The sequence below is a fragment of the Elephantulus edwardii genome, unplaced genomic scaffold (genome assembly GCF_000299155.1).
Source record: "Elephantulus edwardii isolate Elephantulus edwardi_28Jun2011 unplaced genomic scaffold, EleEdw1.0 scaffold00314, whole genome shotgun sequence".
Classification (NCBI taxonomy): domain Eukaryota; kingdom Metazoa; phylum Chordata; class Mammalia; order Macroscelidea; family Macroscelididae; genus Elephantulus; species Elephantulus edwardii.
This window is the reverse complement of record NW_006400064.1, coordinates 2,282,213-2,301,442: the sequence shown is the minus strand read 5'-3', so window position 1 is coordinate 2,301,442 and position 19,230 is coordinate 2,282,213. Positions and strand designations below refer to the sequence as shown.

The following is a 19,230-nucleotide window of genomic DNA, read 5'->3' as shown; positions in this document are numbered from 1 at the left end:
ATTTAGGGGACTTGAGGGTAGGTCCTTGCCATGTTCTCACCCACCTGGTGTGCCTCTGTCCACTCCAGATGGGTACAAGCATGTTGACATTTAGAGTGCATACAACAGAACTTCCTCAGAGATGTGATGTCTTGCTACAGCAAAGGTGCCCAAAGGAGGTTCTCTTCCCTGGCATTCAGGGTACTTATGGGGAAACCCCAGCAGGAACTCTGGAGGTTGAGGCCAATGAACATCTGTGGGGAGAGTTAACCCTCAGCTCATGCACAAGACCTGCCTGGTCATCACTTTGCTCTGTGCCTGCCACCTCATTGCATGACCTGGGAGATGAAGAGCCAGCCTGCCAAGTGGCCTCTAGTGAGAGAAGAAACATGATGAAGAGAACAAAGCCTGCAGGTGCAGCAGCACATGGGAGTGGTCGAGGTGGCTGGGATTAGTGTAAGGTTTTAGCATAATTCAGTTCCACCACACACTCACTGAATGTCCCTCAGAAAGAGCAGGGCCCAGACACAAACCCTGCTCTCTCTGGGACCACTGGAGCAGGAGCACGCAGGAAAAAAAAATCTTGGCAAGACTGGCCAGAAATCTAGACAGGTCCTTCTGTAGGACTGATGGACAATGTTCTAGGCTCAGCTCCTGGTTGAGGAGGATATGGAGCCCCATCACAGCTTGCGGGACCACCTGGATGCACATAAGAGCACACCTTATCTCTCTACACCACATACCCTGCTCAGACATTCAAGTAGGCAGAGCCTGTACTAACTTAAGTGTTCTGGGAGCCTCATGGATGCTCAGGCCTGTGAGCCCCCTTTCTTCTGTTTTCAGATGGAGAAACTAAAATCCAGACACTCAGGATTCAAAGGTACCCTAAGCTGGAGTAATCCTCTTAGCCCAGCACAGGTGTCTCCATCTCTAGGTGGCCTCCCTCTATTGGGTTCCTGAAGTTATAAACCACAACAGGAGAATGATCATCTTTCTCCTATGGAGGTGCTGGTGGTTTTGAACCACCTGAGATAAGCAGCCTTTGACTTAGCAGCAAAACTCCCTGTGGACTAGCTCACCAAGAACATAACTCAATCTAGAACCAGGAAGTTACTTAAAGACTTGGAATTTATCTATACACCACAGAAAAGAATTACCACTAAAATAAAATTTATTTAAAGACTTAATATTTCTCATTTAAAGGTTTACTGGTGTGTGTTTTTTTTTACTTTTACTCTATTTTTAAACTTTTACTCTTTGCTAATGTATGCCTTTAAGATTTTACTGTCTTGATTTGGATATCAAAAATTCCCCGTCTAATATTATGCAGATATAACTTCAAATCTTTGGCTAGCGTCTCAAGCAATTCCCCTGGAAGCCCTAGGTGATGTCTCATGGACTAATAGAAAGAATTCACAGAAATAATTTATGGTCTTTTGATGATGAGGATCCATTCAACTTTATGAAAACTATAATAAGACATTTCCTCTACTCGAAAAAGTCATAGGTCAGCAGAAGAGATAAGGTCTCCACAAGATAGATTGACACAGTGGCAGCAACCATAAGCTTAAGCATGAAAGAGAGGGAGGAGATGGCACAGCATACAGCATTGGACAGGAAAAGATCTGTCATCACAGGGCCACTGTGAGTCACTGTCTCCTCTTTGTCACCTCAAACAAGACATAGTGATATTAACAGTTTGAAAATTGTGCAGCCTATGATTTTTCAAGGGGGTTTGGTAGTTGAGATGTGGACATTGCCTTGATGAAGTCTGATGAATCTATTTCTTTGATGGGGTTACCGTGAGTGGCCTTCTTTTTGTCACCCTAGGGATGAGGCCTGCATCAAGTACATACAGAAGTCTACAGGGCTGGTTTTACTTTTTGTTCAGTCTCCATCATGAACCTAGTTCATCACCACTTTGGTTCTTTGGACCAATCAATCACTTGAATTATCTATTGACCCTGTATTCATCAGACTCTGAAACTGCATATGTTGGCATCGGGACATGCTAGCCTCTCCAGGAGCATGACAGATCCTCCAGATGAACATTTCTTTCTATGTTACATCTTATTGTAAAAGTCTCAAATGGTGTCAGAAGTTAAAGTGAGATTCTTGATCAAGAAGAAATGAGATTCTGAAACTTAATATGGGGATTTATGGGTACATAACCAGGAAGCTTAGACCAGGAGCTTCTAAATTCTAGAAGTTGTTCATCCACCCCCAACTGATGGGATTAACCCAGCTGGACTTAAGGGGTCTTAGTCCAAGATTTCACCTATGGCATTTCCTAAGGCAAATGCCTTGCAAAGCATTCTTGAATGTTCTCCAGAACTATCCCCACCACTCATGTTTGTCTCTACACTTACAACTAAGTTAATTCGCAGTGAACACCAAAAGATGAAATAAATATTTAAATTGTTACACAGGAAACTTTGCTTGGGTGCCACCCCATCAACTACAACTCACAGCAGCCCATGGACAACATGGTGAAGAGATTGAGATAGTTAACAGTTTTCGTTTACTTGGTTCCACAGTCAATGCTCTTGGTAACAGCAGCCAGGAAATCAGGAGACAAATTGCATCAGGAAAGTCAGCTGTGAGGGACCTCTCAAGAGTACTGAAGAGCAACGACATCAGGCTGGAGACTAAGGTGCACCTGATCCAGGCTACAGTCTTTGCAATTACATCCTATGCATCAGAGAGTTGGACAGTGAATAGGCATGGCAGAAAGAGAATTGATGGCTTTGAGCTGTGGTGCTGGAGAAGAGTGTTGAATATACATACCATGGACTGCTAGGAGAACAAACAGGTTTGTCCTGGAGAGGGTGAAGCCAGAACACTCCTTGGAGTCAAGGATTCTGAAGCTTTGTCTGACACACTTTGGGCATGTTGCAAGGAGGGACTGGTCCTTGGAGAGGGACATCATGTTTGGGAGAGGTAGAGGGACGGCACAGGAGAGGAAGACCCTCGATGAGATGGATTGATTCTGTAAGTGGAGTGGTGGGAATGAGTGTGTCTGAGACAGCAAGGTTGGCACAGGATAGAACGGCGTTTAGGGCTCTTGTACATAGGGTCGTTATGAGTCATAAGCGACTCAATGGCACAACAACAACAACTGCATTGTACCATCATTATCATCTCCTCCACACTCAACCGAATTGTTACAGTCAGTGTGTCAATCTACCTTGTGGATGGCATTCTCCATTTCTTTGACTCTATCTTGCCAAGTATAATGTCTTTTTGCAAGGAATTTCCCACCTCGCCAACAATATTCCCAAAGTATGTGAGATAAAATTTCATCATCTTTGCCTCTAACGAGCATCCTGGTTGCACTTCCTCCAAGACAGATTTATTTGTTCTTTTATTTGTTTGCCTGTGATTTATTTGATCCTCTTTGCCAATACCACAATTCAAAGTCAGCTTCTTTTTATGTAACTACTTTATTTGTGTTTTATTGACTATGCAAAGACTGTGTGGATCATAACAAATTAATGTTGAGAAGAATGAGAATCCCAGAATATTTTATTGTGCTCAGGTAAAACCTATACCTAGACCAAGAAGCTGTTGTTCAAATAGAGCAAGGGAACACTGAATAGTTTAAAATCAGGAGAGGTGTGTGGTAGGCTGGATTCTTCTTTTCCTATCCATTTTCAATCTGTATGCATAGAAATTATTGAGAAGCTAGATACTGTGATGAAGAATGTGGCATCAGGATTGCAGGAAGGCTCATCAACAATCTGTGTTAGGCAGATCACACAACCTTGCCTGCTGAAAGGCAGGAGTATTTGCAATGCTTGAAATGCTGCACAACATGAAAGGCTACAGTCTTTAAAGTGGATTACATCTCAACATCAAGAAAACAAAAATCTTCACCACTAGGTTAACAGGCAACATCATGATAGGTGGAGAAAAGATTGAAGTTGTCAATTATTTCACCTTGCTTGTATCCACAATCAACACCCTTGGTACAAGGAATTGAGAAATCAAAAGACAGATTGCTTTGGAAAATCTGCTCTCAAGACTTGTTTAAAGGCTAAAGAGCTAAAGAGGGTATCACTTTAAAGACTAAGTTGTACTTGATACAATCCACAATGTTTCCAGTTATTCCTTAGGCATTGGGAAACTGGATAATGAATGTTGTTGTTAGCTGCCATCCAGTCAGCTACAACTCAGAGCAACCTTCTGAACAATGGATCTAAACCTTGCCCTATCCTGTGTCATCCTCATTATGTCTGATATACTCAAACCCCATTATTACTGTGTCACTGGGTCAATCCATCTTGTTGAGGATCACTCTTTCTTGTATTGACCTCTCTTTTTCAAGCATGATGTCTTTTTCCAAATACTGGCCCCTTTTGGCCTCAACAATGAAGGTTGTAGGTTTTTTATCTTCTCCATTAAGTGTTTCTTCAATGACTTTCTCTATAGACCTCTGAGCCCAGAGTGATGGGAAACAATCTGCTTTCCTTAGATAGTGCTCCTGGAGGTCCACCACCTCAGAAGGATCTTCCTGTCACTACCTATCCTAGGCACCTGAGCATTCCCTGAGATTGTATCTGCAGATCGTTAGCAGTGGGATGGCTGCCACTACTCAAGAGCTCCAACGTGCTGCTGTCTGGTTGGTTGGCCTGTCCTCTCACCTGTAAACACACACACACACACACACACACACACACACACACACACACACACACTGCAGTCCTATGGATTCTATTTCCTGGATTGGAACAGGATGTCAAATCAGCTGGGAACAAAAAAGACTCACGTTATTTGCTGGATGCTACGTGTGTGGTGTGGTCATCACCTGGTGCTACTTTTATAGTCTAGATGGCACCTGAAGGAGGCTCTAGACAAAATTTGCAGAAACCTCATAACAGTTGTTTGAGGTCATTAAAACTTCATTCTTGAGACAGTCATATTTATCCTAATTCATGACTAGCCAACATCTTGTAAACACCCTCATATTAGAGAACTGTCTGCTTTTTAGGTTGTCCTCCCCAAAGTAGGAGGCAAAAAGATCTGATCTTTCAATTAGCTATAGACCTGTGACCTCCACTCTGCCAACCAGATGTCCTCAGCCAGGCTCTCAGGAAGAGGAAGCAAGCACTATGGAATCCATGCCTGAGGAGGGCAGAGAGAAGGGATTCACTACCCAGGGGCAGTGGCTCAGCATCAGGATGTCAGCTCTAAGGAGTACACTGGCTGTGCTCATGTGATTTGGCCATTGCTTTAGACTGCACAACCCCTAGCTTGGGTTGAGAGGAAAATTTAAGCTAATTTCACTATTTGTTTATGTTTCAGTGATCATTACTGGTTAACTCCTTCTCAGTAAATTCAGAATTTTGCTTTCTCTTCTTAGCACTATTCTCTATCATTAACTTTTTCTTCTGTTTGTACTCCTATAAATCAGACAAGCTACATCTCCTCCCATGTAATTTACTCCTCTGAAAACCTGCTGGAGGGTCAGCTATGGGTAGGTTCCTATTCGATGGCAAATAACAAGTGTTGTATGTAGTCTAGTGTGGTATTGATAAATATCAACTTGAGAACAGAAGGCTATGGTCTCATACTGTAAAAAGGGGAAAATTACATATCCTGAACCAAATGATACTATTTGAAAAAGTAAGTGACAGCCACACCCCAAGACTTGTCTCAGGTGTGAATTGCTTCCCCATATAGTATACCTCTTTGACTCCAAGACAAGATATAATAATATGTCAAACAGATTCATGTCCAGGCACTTTTGTCTCAATGGAATGTGAATTAGGTCTACCCACTGATAGTAAAACTCTTTAACTTTGAAAAATAATGACATGTTTAATAGATCAACAACTGAAAATGTGTAAAGACTCTGACCACGTTTCTTAAACTGAAGGAACTGAAGAACAAATTCAAACCTTGAGTTGCAATACTTAAGGATGGTATAGGCAGAATATTGATTGATTGGCCATGAAGCATTAAAAGAAGATGGAAGGAGTACAGAGTCCCTGTACCAAAAGGAATTGGCTAACATGAAAGTATTTGATGAAACAACATATGATTAAGAGATATTTCAACAAATATATGCTGCCCTGGATGGCCTCACCAACTTGTGCCAAGAAATCTAGAGGACAGTTACCTGGTCAACTGACTAGAAGAGATTCATATTTGTTCCCATTACAAAAAAAGGGTGGCCCAACAGGGTGCAGAAATTATCGAACATTAACATTGACTTCACGTATAAGCAAAGTCCTGCAGAAGATTATCCAAAAATGACTGGAACAGTACATTGACAGAGAACTACCAGAAATAAAGGCCAGGTTTAGATGAGGACATGACACCAGAGAAATTAATGCTAGTGTCAGGTGGATCTTGCCTGATAACAAGGAGTAACAGGGAAATGTCTATCTGTGTTTCATTGATTATGCAAAGGCATTTTACTGTGTGGATCACAAAAAATTGTGACTAACCTGGAGAATAATGGGAATCCCAGAGCACTTAATTGTGCTTATGTAAAACTTACAGTCAGACCAGGAAACAGTCATCAAAACAGAATAGGGAAGCACTGCCTGGTTCAAAATCAGGAAGAGAGTATGTCGGAGATGTGTCCTGTCTCCATACCATTTCAATCTATATGGAGAACAGATTATTTGGAAGACTGGACTTTATGAGGAGGAACATGGCATCAGGATTGGAGGAACAATCATCAACAACCTATGTTATGTAGATGATACAACTTTGCTTGTCAAAATTGAGGAGATATAAAGCATTTGCTGCAGAAGGTCAGGGACTGTAGTCTTCAATATGGATTGAGCTCAATATCAGGAAGATAAAGATTCTCACCACTGGGCCAATTGGCAGCACCATAATAGATTGAGAAGAGATTGAGGCCATTAACAGTTTCAGCTTACTCAGATCCACAATTAACACTCTTGACACTAGCAGTCAAGAAATCAAAAGAAAAATTGCTCTGGGGAAAGCTGCTTGTCAGGGGCCTCTCCAAAGTGCTAAAGAGCAACAATGTCAATCTGGAGACTAAGATGCACCTGGTTCTTCACAATTACTTGCTATGCATCCGAGAACTGGAGAATGACTAGAATTTACAGAAGAATTGATGCCTTTGAGTTGTGGTGCTGTAGAAGTGTGTTGAACACACCATGGACTGTCAAGAGAACAAATAAGTTTATCCAGGAGAAGGTGAAACTAGGCTGCTCCTTGGAAGTAAGGATTTTGTGGCCAGGAGGGACCAGTCTTTGGAGAGGGACATCATGCTTGGAAGGGTGGAGGGACAGTACAGGTGAGGAAGACCTCAGATAAGGTAGATTGACACATTAACTGCAGTAATGGGGGTAGGTTTGTTGGAGACAGTGAGACTAGCTCAGGATGGGGCAAGATTCAGAGTTATTTTACATAGAGTTGCTGTGAGTCACAGGTGACTCAATGGCACATAACAACAACAACAACATATGGAATAGGGTAAGACAGTCTTGGAGATATTTCTCACTGCCTTCCAGATCTGCTAATAAAACATATGTTGATTTGCACCTCCATCTCTGTTTACTGGTTGGCCTTTTCTACTCTAATCAATTAGAACTATGACGTATACATGATGCTTTCTTTTCAAAAGCTAAATAATAGGAAAAGAATATGGAAGTGTTTTGAAAATCATACAGGGTACTAACAATATAGGGTAGTTAATTAGTGTCCTTAGGGAGCTCCAATGGCCTACTGGTAAGGATTTGTGCTGCAAACACAAAGGCAAGCAGACGAACCCCATCAGTTGCTCTGAGGGAGAAAGATGTGCAGTCTCCTCCAATGTGGTTTACTGCATCTGAAAAATGTGTCAGTTCAGCTATGAGTCAGTTCAGACTCAATAGTATACAACAACAAAAATTAGTGTTCTTAGTTTCACATATATAACTAAAAAGCATTTCTTTTTAACTAAGACTTATTTTGAGGAAATAACTAAACATTGTTATTCTCACCCACCCCGTCTTCCTTGCAGAGGGTTAATGTAGTGAATGTTATAAAGTAGATATAGACATCTTGAAGGATTAGAACCAACACTAACTGACAGACACCAATTTCCTTTTAGATCATTATAAATATGTTTAAGTAAGAAAAGAAAGAAGATAAAAAAAGGCAACAGAGGTTTCAGATTGAACAAACCTCGCATTTAGTCTAATACATTCAATCCTGGCTAGAATGTAGCACAATGAAAACAGGACTGTAATACAAAACTCCCACTACAGCACACTGTACACACCTGTGTCCCAAGCCCACTCTCAATCACCTCATGCTTCCAACTCAACAATTTCCCAGACTGTTGGGCCTGCTGACAAAGGAGCATGTAGATCTTCTCCTTAATCTAGTCTCTTGTTGTAAAGCTGGCATGTCTGGGTGTTAGCTCAGTAAACAAGACAGCTGAGATCTACCTGATCATCAGTAAAATTAAACTGACCAGAATAGAAAATCCAGAAATCAGCCCATCTACCTATGGTCAATTGATTTTTTACAAAGAGATGAAATCAGTTAAGTGGGAAAATGACCTTTTCAACAAATGGTGCTGGTAAAATTGGAAAACTACCTGTAGAAAATGCAAGTAAGACCCACACCTCACTCCATACACAAAACCCAACTCAAAATAGATCATGGACATAGAACTAAAACCAAGGACTATAAAATTCATTAAAGAAAATCTTGGAAGAACTCTAGAAGTCCTAATCCACAACATAAAGTCTTCCAAGCTTCCTGAAAAATTTACAACCAGGAGAGAATAAAATAGATAAATGGGACCTTCTAAGAATCAAATCCCTATACACATGTAAAAACTTTTCCAATAGAGTAAAAAAGAAAGCCAGAGAATGAGAAAAATACTTGGTAATGACATGTCAGATAAGGGACTTAAATCTAGAATTTATAAAACACTTGAGCACCACAACAAGATAAAGGTAAATAACTCATTTTTAAAATGGTCACAGGATATGAACATACACTTCACCAAAGAAGACATTCAGATGGCCAACAAATACATGAAGTAATGCTCAAAATCCCTGGCTCTTAGAGAGATGCAAATCAAAACAACTATAAGATATCATCTCACTCCAATAAGAATAGCAAAATTTAACAAAGCAGCAAACAATAAATACTGGTGACATTGTGGGGAAACTGGAACCCCTAGTCACTGTTAGTGGAAGTGTAAAATGGTGCAACCACTATAGAAGGCTGTATGGTGCTTTCTCAAAAAGTTGCAAATAGAAAGATCATTTGACCCAGCAATTGCTCTACTGGGAATATACCCTAAAGAAACTATAACTGCCTTTGAGGCAGATATATGCACACCCATGTTTATCGTGGCTTTGTTAATAATAGCAAAGAGTTGGAAACAACCATCAACAAATGAATGGATAGAGAAGCTCTGGTATATTCACACAATAGAATACTAAGATGCATTGAAAAACAGGGAACTCATGCAATATTATTCAAATTCGGTGACCCTGGAGGACACTATGCTGAGTGAAATATCTCAGTCACAAAAGGACAAATACTGCATAATGCCACTCTTGTAGAATGGGACTGACATCAAAGTTGGGAAGAGACTGAGAAAAATTGGATAAATTGTGTATACTGCATTGAAACAGATGAGGGAGAGAACAGTTTAAAAACAATATATGATTGGTTATTATGGTTATGATAAGAGTCCAGAATGAAGGTTGCATAGTGGAGTGTACCCAGGGGGAGGGGGGGTTGTATACCAATGAAGGAATTTTACTTTTCAAGGAGAGGAGGGAACTGGTAGACGGAGGAGAGGGCAAGGAGAAAAGTGCAACAATGAATGAATGGAAATCCAAAATCTCTGTAAAATGCTCACTAAAATAAAAAAAAATTAAATTGGCCAATATCATATGTGATTGAAAGACTGTTGGGATTCATTCTTGTGGAGCTTGTTCTCAATGGCTTTTCTAGTGTAGATGACTGACCAGGTGGAGGGGCAGGACAGTATGAGTCAGTCTCAAGGGGATTGGCTGGTCTCAACAATCTAGAAGAGGATTGGCTAGTCTCACCAATATTGAACAGCTTAGCTGCAGAGAAGAGGAATGTTTTCCCTACTAGAAGGAATTCTTTACACTAGAAGAAGAGAGACTTCCCCCAACCCAATAATATGTAAGACATGCTTTGGGATGGCAGTAGCAGTGACAGCTGAACTGGAGAACTGAATATAAGATGGGACTTTGGAGTGGGGAAACCCGTATAGGCAGGACTGAGAACTTGGGAACACTTAGATCCAGGAGGCTTGAGGTTGAGGTGTCTGTGTGCACATTTTGGGAGCTATCTTTTTTTTTTTTTGGAGCTATCTTGACTGCATTTTGTTGATAATCTGTATTATAACCTTTTAACTCCTACAAAATGGTTCTGTGTGGTCTGTGAGCTATCATGTCAGATTTTGGACCCATCTAAGCAGTAAGATTGGTGTTGGGATGAGTATAAGGTGGCATGGGAGTGTGGGGGATATGTCTGACCTCATAGGAATTGGTTTTGTATTACTGAGTTGTGGGGGGATAGTTCCCTCCTCTGAAGTTGGTAAAAGTCAGATATGGCACTCCCCATGTGGCCCTTGCTCTTTTTACAATTCTATTCAAATGTTCACACAAGCACCTTGCATGCATTCATTCACAATCTACATAAATTCTGCCTTCTGGATTCTTGGTAGGCTGTAACAACAAAACGGTATGAGACATCATGTCAACTCTCTCACTGCAGCTGCTGCCGATCGCACTGCTGCCTACAAACAGTGTCCTTAAGAGTCATAACAAACACAGAGAATCAAAACTCCAAAATGGATGTCAGAAGAGACTCTGAAACTTGCACGGGAACAAAAAGGAGCCAAATCAAGTGGAAGGAAAGATGAAATAAGAGAGCTGAAAAGATTTCAAAGCAAAGCTCAAAAAAGCCAAGCAAAGTATTATAAAGCAGTGTGAAAGGAGATGGAAATAGAAAAAAAAATCAAGAGCAAAGAACATACTCAGGATTTCTCAAGCTGAAAGAAATGCAAAAAATTTAAGCCTTGAGCTCTACTGCTGAAGAATTATATGGGTAGCACAGTAAATTATTCAGGAAAATTCAAAGAATATAGAAGAAATGTAGTCATGGTATTAAAAATAATTCATCAACATTGAACCATTTTGGGAATATATGATTGTTGCACCTAGTAAGAGGCATTCAATTTCACACCGAGTATGAAATTTTATTTCTTCCTTTATTTCTTGGATAAGTGTTGCAGTCTCCCATCAAAAGGCAAAAGAGAACAACCACCCCGACACTTGTTAGCCAGACATTGTATATATTTGCAACCAGGGTCAGTCACCCACGTCATCCTGTTATCAGCAAAGCAGTTTGTGCAGACCTTATGCAAGCGGTTTTACAGAAGTTAAAATAAGCAGAATTAGGAGACAAACTTTCTTTTTTTTACACTAGAGGTCAGCCAGGGGTTAATACAGCAGCACTTATGTCGAACTGGTGGTCTCAGGATGCCTCAATGATCAAAAACCAATAGTACTGAAGGAAGAAGTCCAAAGATTACTGTAGGCACTGGGGAAAAAAATAAGGTTCTAGGATTGGAATATCAATTGAGATGCAATTCTGGACATGTTTACAAAGCTCTAACAACAAATACCATCTATCATGATGCTGCCAATCCTCCCAGGGGTGAGAATCTTTCTTTTCTTGATGTTGAGCTTCAATCCATGTTGAAGGCTGCAGTCCTTGACCTTCTGCAGCAAGCGCTTCAGGTCCTCCTCAGTTTCAGCAAGCAGGGTTGTGTCATCTGCATAATGCAGATTATTGATGAGTCAACAATCCTGATGCCACATTTCTCCTCATAGAGCCCAGCCTCCTGAATAATTTGTTCCATATATAGATTGAAAAGATATGGGAGATAGGACAACATCCTTGGTGTACACCCTTCCCAATTTTGAACTGTGCAGTGTTTCCTTGCTTTATCTGACAACTGCCTCTTGGTCCAAGTATAGGTTTCAAATAAGCACAATCAAATGCTCTGGGATTCCCATTCTTCTCAGAGTCAGTTACAGTTTGTTGTGATCTACACAGTCAAATGCCTTTGCATAGTCAATCAAACACAGACACTCCTCTGGTGCTCTCTGCTTTCAGTCAAGATCCATCTGACATTAGCTATAATATCCCTAGTGCCATGGCCTCTTCTAAAGCCAGCCTGCACTTCAAATTGCACTGGGAAAGTCTGCTGTCAGAGGTCTCTCCAAAGTACTGAAGAGCAATGATGTAGGTCTGGAGACTAAAGTGTGCCTGATACAGGCCATGGTCTTTGCAATTACTTGCTATGCATCAGAAATCTAGACAATGACTAGGAATGATAGAAGGAGAATTGATGTGTTTGAGCTGTAGTGCTGGAGAAGAGTACTGAATCTACCATGGACTGTTAAGAGAACAACAAGTTCATCCTAGAAAGGGTGAAGCCAGGCTTCTTCTCCTTGGAGTTAAGGATTCTGAAGGTTCATCTGATATACTTTGGACATGTTGCAAGGTGAGATCAGTCCTTGGAAAGGGATATCATGCTTGGAAGGGTGGAAGGACAGTGCCAAAAGAGGAAGACCCTGGAAAAGATGGACCGATTCAGTGACTGGTGTAATGGGGATAGGTGTATCCAAGACAATAAGATTGGCACAGGATAGAGCAGGGTTTAGGGCTGTTGTCATAGTTCACTATGAGTCGCAGCACATAACAACCACCAACAACAAATACGTGGCTCAATGACTAGAAAAGACATAGTGTTCCCATTTCCAAGAAGAGGGACTCAATAGACTGTGAGGATTATGAAATAATATTGTTAATATCACATGCAAGTCAAAACTTTCTAAAGATTTTTTTTTAATGGCTGGAAGAGTTCATAATAGGAACTGTCAGAAATCCAAGTCAGATGCGGAAGAGGTTGTGACATGAAGGATATCACTACTGGCGTGACATTAATCTTGGCTATAATCAGAGGACACCAGAAAGCTCTTTACTTGAGTTTTATTGATTTTGCAAAGGCATTTGACTGTGTGGACTGTAACAAATTATGGCTAACACTGAGAAGAATGGGAATCCAGAACACTTCGTTGTGTGTAACTATGTGGATCATAACAAATAGTGGGTAATACTGAGAAGAATGAATCTCAGAATGCTTCATTGTGCTCATGTGAAACCTATACCTAGACCAAGACACAATTGTCAGAACAGAATAAGTAAATACAATATGGTTTAAAATCAGGAAATGTGTGGGTGAGTGTTGTATCATTTCCTCTCTCCATACCTGTTCAATCTTTATGCTGAGCAAATCTTTCAAGAAGCTGGACTATATGAAGAAGAATGTGGCATCAGAATTAGAACAAGGCTCATCAACAACCTGCATTATGCAGATGACACAATCTCTCTTGCCGAAAGTGTAAAATTGAAGCACCTAGTGCTGAAGATCAAAGACTCCAACCTCCAATATAAATTATATTTCAACATCAGAAAGACAAAATTCCTCATCACTGCATCCACAAACAACATAATGATAACTGGAGAAAAGACTGACATTATCAACAACTTCATTTTATTTGGATCCAAAATGAACACTCATGGTATCAGAAAACAATAAATACGTGTTGCATTAGGAAATCTTCTGTCAAGGACTGCTCCAAAATTCTAAAGAGCAAGGGTGTCAGTTTAAGGTCAAAGTGTGCCTGATCTCAGCCTTGTTATTTTCAGTTGCTTCCAATATATCTGATTTGTTGTTGCTCTTAGGTGCTATGAGTCAACTGCAACTCATAATGACTTTATGAACAACAGATGTAAACCTTTCTCTATCTTGTACCATCCTCATGATCTCTGATATCTGATATGCTCAAGCCCATGATTCCAGTTACAGCATTAATCCATATGTCAATCCTGTTGAGGATGTCTTCTCTTTTTCTTTCCCAGCATTTTGTCTTTCACCGAAGACTTGACCTTCCTGATTACATGCCCAATGTAGATGGGATGAAGTTTCACTGTCCTTGCTTCTAAGGATCATCCTTGTTGTACATCTTTTAATACAAATTTGTTTGTTCTGGAAGTCCATGGGATATTCACTATATTCACTACTCTTCTCCAATATCACAATCCAAATTCTTTTGTCTTCCTTAGTCACTGTCCAACTTTCAGATGCACAGGAAGTAACGGGGGTGGGGGAGAATGCCTTGGATCAAGCTCACCTTGGTCTTTAAACTAACATCCTTGCTCTTTAGGATTTTGGAGAAGTCTCTGACAGCAGATTTTTCCCAGTGCAACATGTCTTTTATTTCTTTCTTCCTTCCTTTCTTTTTTCTTTCTTTCTCTTTCCTTTCTCTCTCCCCTCTTTCTTTCCTTCCCTTCCTTCTTCTCCTTCCTTCCTTCCTTTCCTGCTGTTGCTATTGGTGTTCATTTTGGATCCAATAATATTAAATTGTTGACAACGTCAATCTTTCCCCCATTGCACCAGGAAAAATTGCAGTCATGGCCTCTCCAGAGTATTGAAGAGCAATAACGCATCAGAGAGCTGGCAATAAGTAGAGTTGACAGAAGAAGACTTGATGCCTTTGAGTTGTGGTGCTGGAGAAGAGTGTTGAACATATCATGGACTGCTAAGAGAAGAGTTCTGTCCTGGAGAGAGTGAAACCAAGCTGCTCCTTGGAGGCAGGGATTTTGAGACTCCATCTCACATAATTTGGACATGTTGTCAAGAAAGAACAGTTTTTGGAGAAGGACATCATGCTTGGAAGGGTGGAAGGACAGCTCAGGAGAGGAAGACCTCAAATGAGATGGTTTCACACAGTAACTGGGATAATGTGTCAGAGACAATGCGACTGAAGTCAGGATAGAGCAAATTCACAACTACTGTGCATAGGATTCACTATGAAGTCGTTAACTCGACGGCACATAACAATTATGATATTGTATTTTGGTCCAGTTGTTGTTGCTATGCGCCGTTAAGTAGCCTGTGACTCATAGCAACCCTATTTACAACAGCTCTGAAGTCTATCCTATCCTGAGCCCGACTCTGACACACCTACTCCCATTGTCCCACTTCTATATCAATCCATCTCATCAGGGGTATTTCTCTCCCTCCACCCTTCCAAGCATGATGTCCTTCTTCAAAGACCAGTCTCTACTGGCAACATGCCCAAAGTATGTAAGACAGAGCTTCAAAATCCTAGACTCCAAGAAGAAACTTGGTTTCACTCTCTCCAAGACAGACTTATTTATTTTCCTGGCAGTCCATAATATATTCAAGACTCTTCAAAATATGTTCAAGACTCTTCTCCAGCACCACAATTCGAAGACATTGATTCTTCTTCTGTCATCCTTATTCATTGTCCAGTTCTCTGATGCATAGCAAATAATGACAGTTTCAGCAAGCAAGTTTGTAACATCTGAATAATATAAGTTGTTGAGTCTTCCTCCAATTCTATGCCACACTCCTCCTCATTAAGCCCTGCTTCCCAAATGATCTGTTCTGTATAAAGATTGAAAAGGTATGAAGGCGGGATGCATCCCTGATGCACTCCTTTCCTGATTTTATTTTTTTTTTATATATCTATATTTTTATATTGGGGGAGTAGAAAAGAAATCAGCCCCTATACTGGGCCCTATTCAGTGGCAGCTTCTTGTTCCATAGGGTTAAGGAAGACTTTGAGGAAATAAAAGTTCTTTGGAAAAATCCAAATGTAGTTGCTTTTTATGTTGTGATGGACAGAAGGGATGAAGTGAAGTGTGAAGGCCCCTCACACCCTCCATCTTGCCTCAGACTATGTCCTGGAACCCTGGGGCGGGGGAAAGCGCCACTCTCATTCTTGCTTCTTGGGATTGTTGAGGGCCACGTAGTGGTAAAGAAGGACAAGCAGGAAGAGCGACATGCCCAGCATGTTGGCGAAGATGGCGAGCTGCACGTCCGAGATCATCCTGACCCGCCGGGCTCGCCTCGGATGCTTGCCGCGAACAAGTTCCAGGCAGGAGACCGGGCCGGCACTTCAGAGCGTCACCTAGTCCCAAATCAGGCACTTCCGGCCTCCTTTCCTGATTTTGAATCATGCAGTGTTATTCTGCTGTTTTGAGGACTGCTTCCTGGTCCAAGTATAGGTTTCACATAACACAATCAAGTGTTCTGGGATTCCTATTTTCCTCAAGGTTAGCCACAATTTGTTGTGATCCACACAGTCAAATGCCTTTGCATAGTCAATGAAACACAGGTAGACATTCCTCTAGTATTCTTTGCTTTTTACCAATTTACCAAGATCCATCTGACATTGGCAGTAATGTCTCCAGTGCCACAAACTCTTCTAAACCCAGCTTGTATTTCTGGTAGTTCTCTGTCAATGTACTGCCCCAGTCATTTCTGGATCATTTTCAGGAGGATTTTGGTAGTGTGTGATAATAGTGATATTGTTTGATAATTTCCACACTCTGCCGCGTTACCTTTTCTTGGAATAGAATAAATATAAATCTCTTCCAGTCAGTTGGCCAGGTGGTTGTCATACAGATTTTTTGGCACAACCTGGTAAACATGTCCAGAGCAGCATCTGTTGAAATGTGTCAAATGGCATACCATCAGTTCCTGGGACTTCATTTTATTTTTTTTGCCAAGTCCTTCAGAGCAGCCCAAACTTCCTCCTTCATCACCATTGCCTCTTGATCATTGTTTATTGAAATACTTCCGTGTCAGCCAATTCTTTTTAGTACAACGACTCTGTATACTCCTTCCATCTTATTTTAATGCTTCCTGGATCGTTCAACATTCTGCCCATAGCATCCTTAAATATTAACTCTTAGAGTTTTATTTATATCTTGTGCTAAAATTCATGAGACAATGATGATATCACATAAATTTTATCTTTTGTTTCATCTTATTGATGTCTCAAACAAAATTAAATATTTGATGGGAACTCTTATTATCTGAGAGTCACCCTCCAACAGGTTTTCAGAGGCAGTAAATACCAAGCAAGAGAAGAAACTGCCCATCTTTCTCTCGACCAGCTGCTGGTGAATTTCAACTGTGACAGTGTAACTCCTTAACCCTTTGTCATCAGATCACCTGAAGGGGGTTGAAGAGGAAGGAAGAAAGAAACTAGAGGATAAAAAGCCCGGTTCCCAGCCCAAGCCCCCCCCTTACCCTTCCCATCTCACCCACAGCTCTGGTGCCCCACTTTGCTCGCACCTCGCCCGTCACACCAACTCCCACCCTCCACCCGCCCCCTTCCTCCCATCCTCATCCTTCTCATTCTCGCCCCCGCCTCCTTTCTCCCCATCACTCCCGGCCCCACCCTCTCACTCCCGTGTCAACCCACCCGGCCCCCACTCCGCCCTCTCGCTCCAGGCCCCGCCCTCCCTCTCCCTATCCCACTCCAGTGGCATCCGCATCTCGTCCCCCTCCCCCGGTAGGATGTATATGCTATGTCCTCACCCAATCCCATCTATCCTTCCCCGCCCCACCCCCATAACGCCGTCCATCAGGAGGACACCGGAGGAGCTACCTCTCACCCCAGTTCACTCTCCCTAAGCCGTCTTGCGTCTCTGCCCTCCGCCCAGGGCCTCACATACCCTCATACCCAGGCCGGCGGGATTCCGCCCCACCCCATTCTGCGGAGTAACGGAGGCCGAGTGGCCATGCTCTGCTGCCCGGATGGCACCGGTTCCTAAGACTCTGGGGCTGACATCCCGGTGCTGCTTCTCCTCTACACGCTCGGGTCGGGGGTGGGGGGGCAGTTCCGGGTTTAGCTGCGAGCAGCAGGACCAAGACACACAGAAGTCTTTCAGCGGCGAGAAGTGCACCCTCTAGTGTGACCTCGTGGCGCAATGGTAGCGCGTCTGACTCCAGATCAGAAGGTTGCGTGTTCAAGTCACGTCGGGGTCAAGGTTTTTATTTTTCTGACTACAAAAGAAATGTAGTGAGCGTGTTCCAAATAAAAATGGAAATTGGGGCTACATGAAAAGTCTTACAGTACACAGAAAATTCTGTTTTTTCGTCTAGAAAAAAAGGATAAACAACTCATACCCACTACCTAACTTTTAGAAAATTTTACTCTTTATTTCTGGTTAGAAAGTAGAAACATTACATATAAACTTTAAAGATAAGATTGTTGTTTTTCAGCAAATTATGTGCTGCAATCAAGAAGTGATGAGTATCTGTAAATTTTCACTTTAAACACAAAAACAAACACAAAAGCTACATATTGCCGACAGTAAAATGGTCCAAAAATAAATGAAGGGTTGTGATAAACAGTATATTTTAAGTGGAGCTCTTTGTACATAGAACTCTGCAAACAATAAATAAACAGCTCTGCTCTCAAGCTCCTCTGGACTGAAAGTGTTGCTGCTGTATCCTAGTCAGTAGGGAGTTGGGATGCTAATTACAATGTGGCCAGTTTGAATTCCCCACCTGTTCTGGAGGTAGGTGGATAATCTCCTGTGATTTACAACCATAGAAAATCTGCTGGGTAGTCAACCATGAGCTAGGTTCAGTGACGAAGAATTTTTAGTTTTACCACATTTTAGGCCATAAAGCAAATCTCAACACATTTCAAATCAAAGATATTATGCAGGCTATTCCCAGATCAAATCGCTATTTTGTCAAACTGACAAAGTTACTGTCAGAAGTGATTCTTAGCTGACTTTCCAGTGGATTGTCCAAGGCTGTAAATCAGAAAGGGTGGAGATTATCCATCTTTCTCCCTCAGAGCCTTTAGTAGATTTGAACTGCCAGAGAGATGCTGTGTGACCTCCTACAGATTACACCACCAGAGCGCCCTAAAACTGTTAACTGCTTCTGTTATTGTGTACCTCAAGTCAGAAGCAACTCACAGCTAACCCTCCAGTGGGGTTTCAGAGGCAGTTAATTGAATGGGAGGAGGTTGCTTATCTTTCTCCTACAGAGCAGCTGGTGGATTTGAACCTCATATGTTTGGGTTGGCAGTTCAACTCCTTACCACTAGGCCACCAGAGCTCCCTCAAACTGTTAATGAGGAATCAGAAAAGAATAATAATAGTGATGATAGTAACTTTTCATTTTTGTTGTTGTTGTTATGTGCCGTCGAGTCGGTTGCGACTCATAGCGACCCTATGCACAACAGCCCTAAACCCTGCTCTATCCTGCGCCAACTGCACTGCCTCTGACACACCCATCCCGATTACCCCAGTCACCGAATCAATCCATCTCATAGAGGGTCTTCCCCTCCTGCGTTGTCCCTCCACCCTCCC

General features: G+C 41.7%; 1 protein-coding gene and 1 non-coding gene across 2 annotated transcripts; one reads left to right on the top strand and one right to left on the bottom strand.

The window, feature by feature from the left end:
• Positions 1-15,824: 15,824 nt before the first annotated feature.
• On the bottom strand, positions 15,825-15,938 carry LOC102861590 (dolichyl-diphosphooligosaccharide--protein glycosyltransferase subunit 4-like). The gene has a single exon (XM_006901199.1). It carries the CDS (start codon positions 15,936-15,938, stop codon positions 15,825-15,827), a length of 114 nt encoding a protein of 37 aa, XP_006901261.1.
• Positions 15,939-17,815: 1,877 nt separating this feature from the next.
• Positions 17,816-17,887, top strand: TRNAW-CCA. Its single transcript has one exon. It is a non-coding gene; the product is annotated as a tRNA-Trp (tRNA).
• The last annotated feature ends 1,343 nt before the right edge of the window (positions 17,888-19,230 follow it).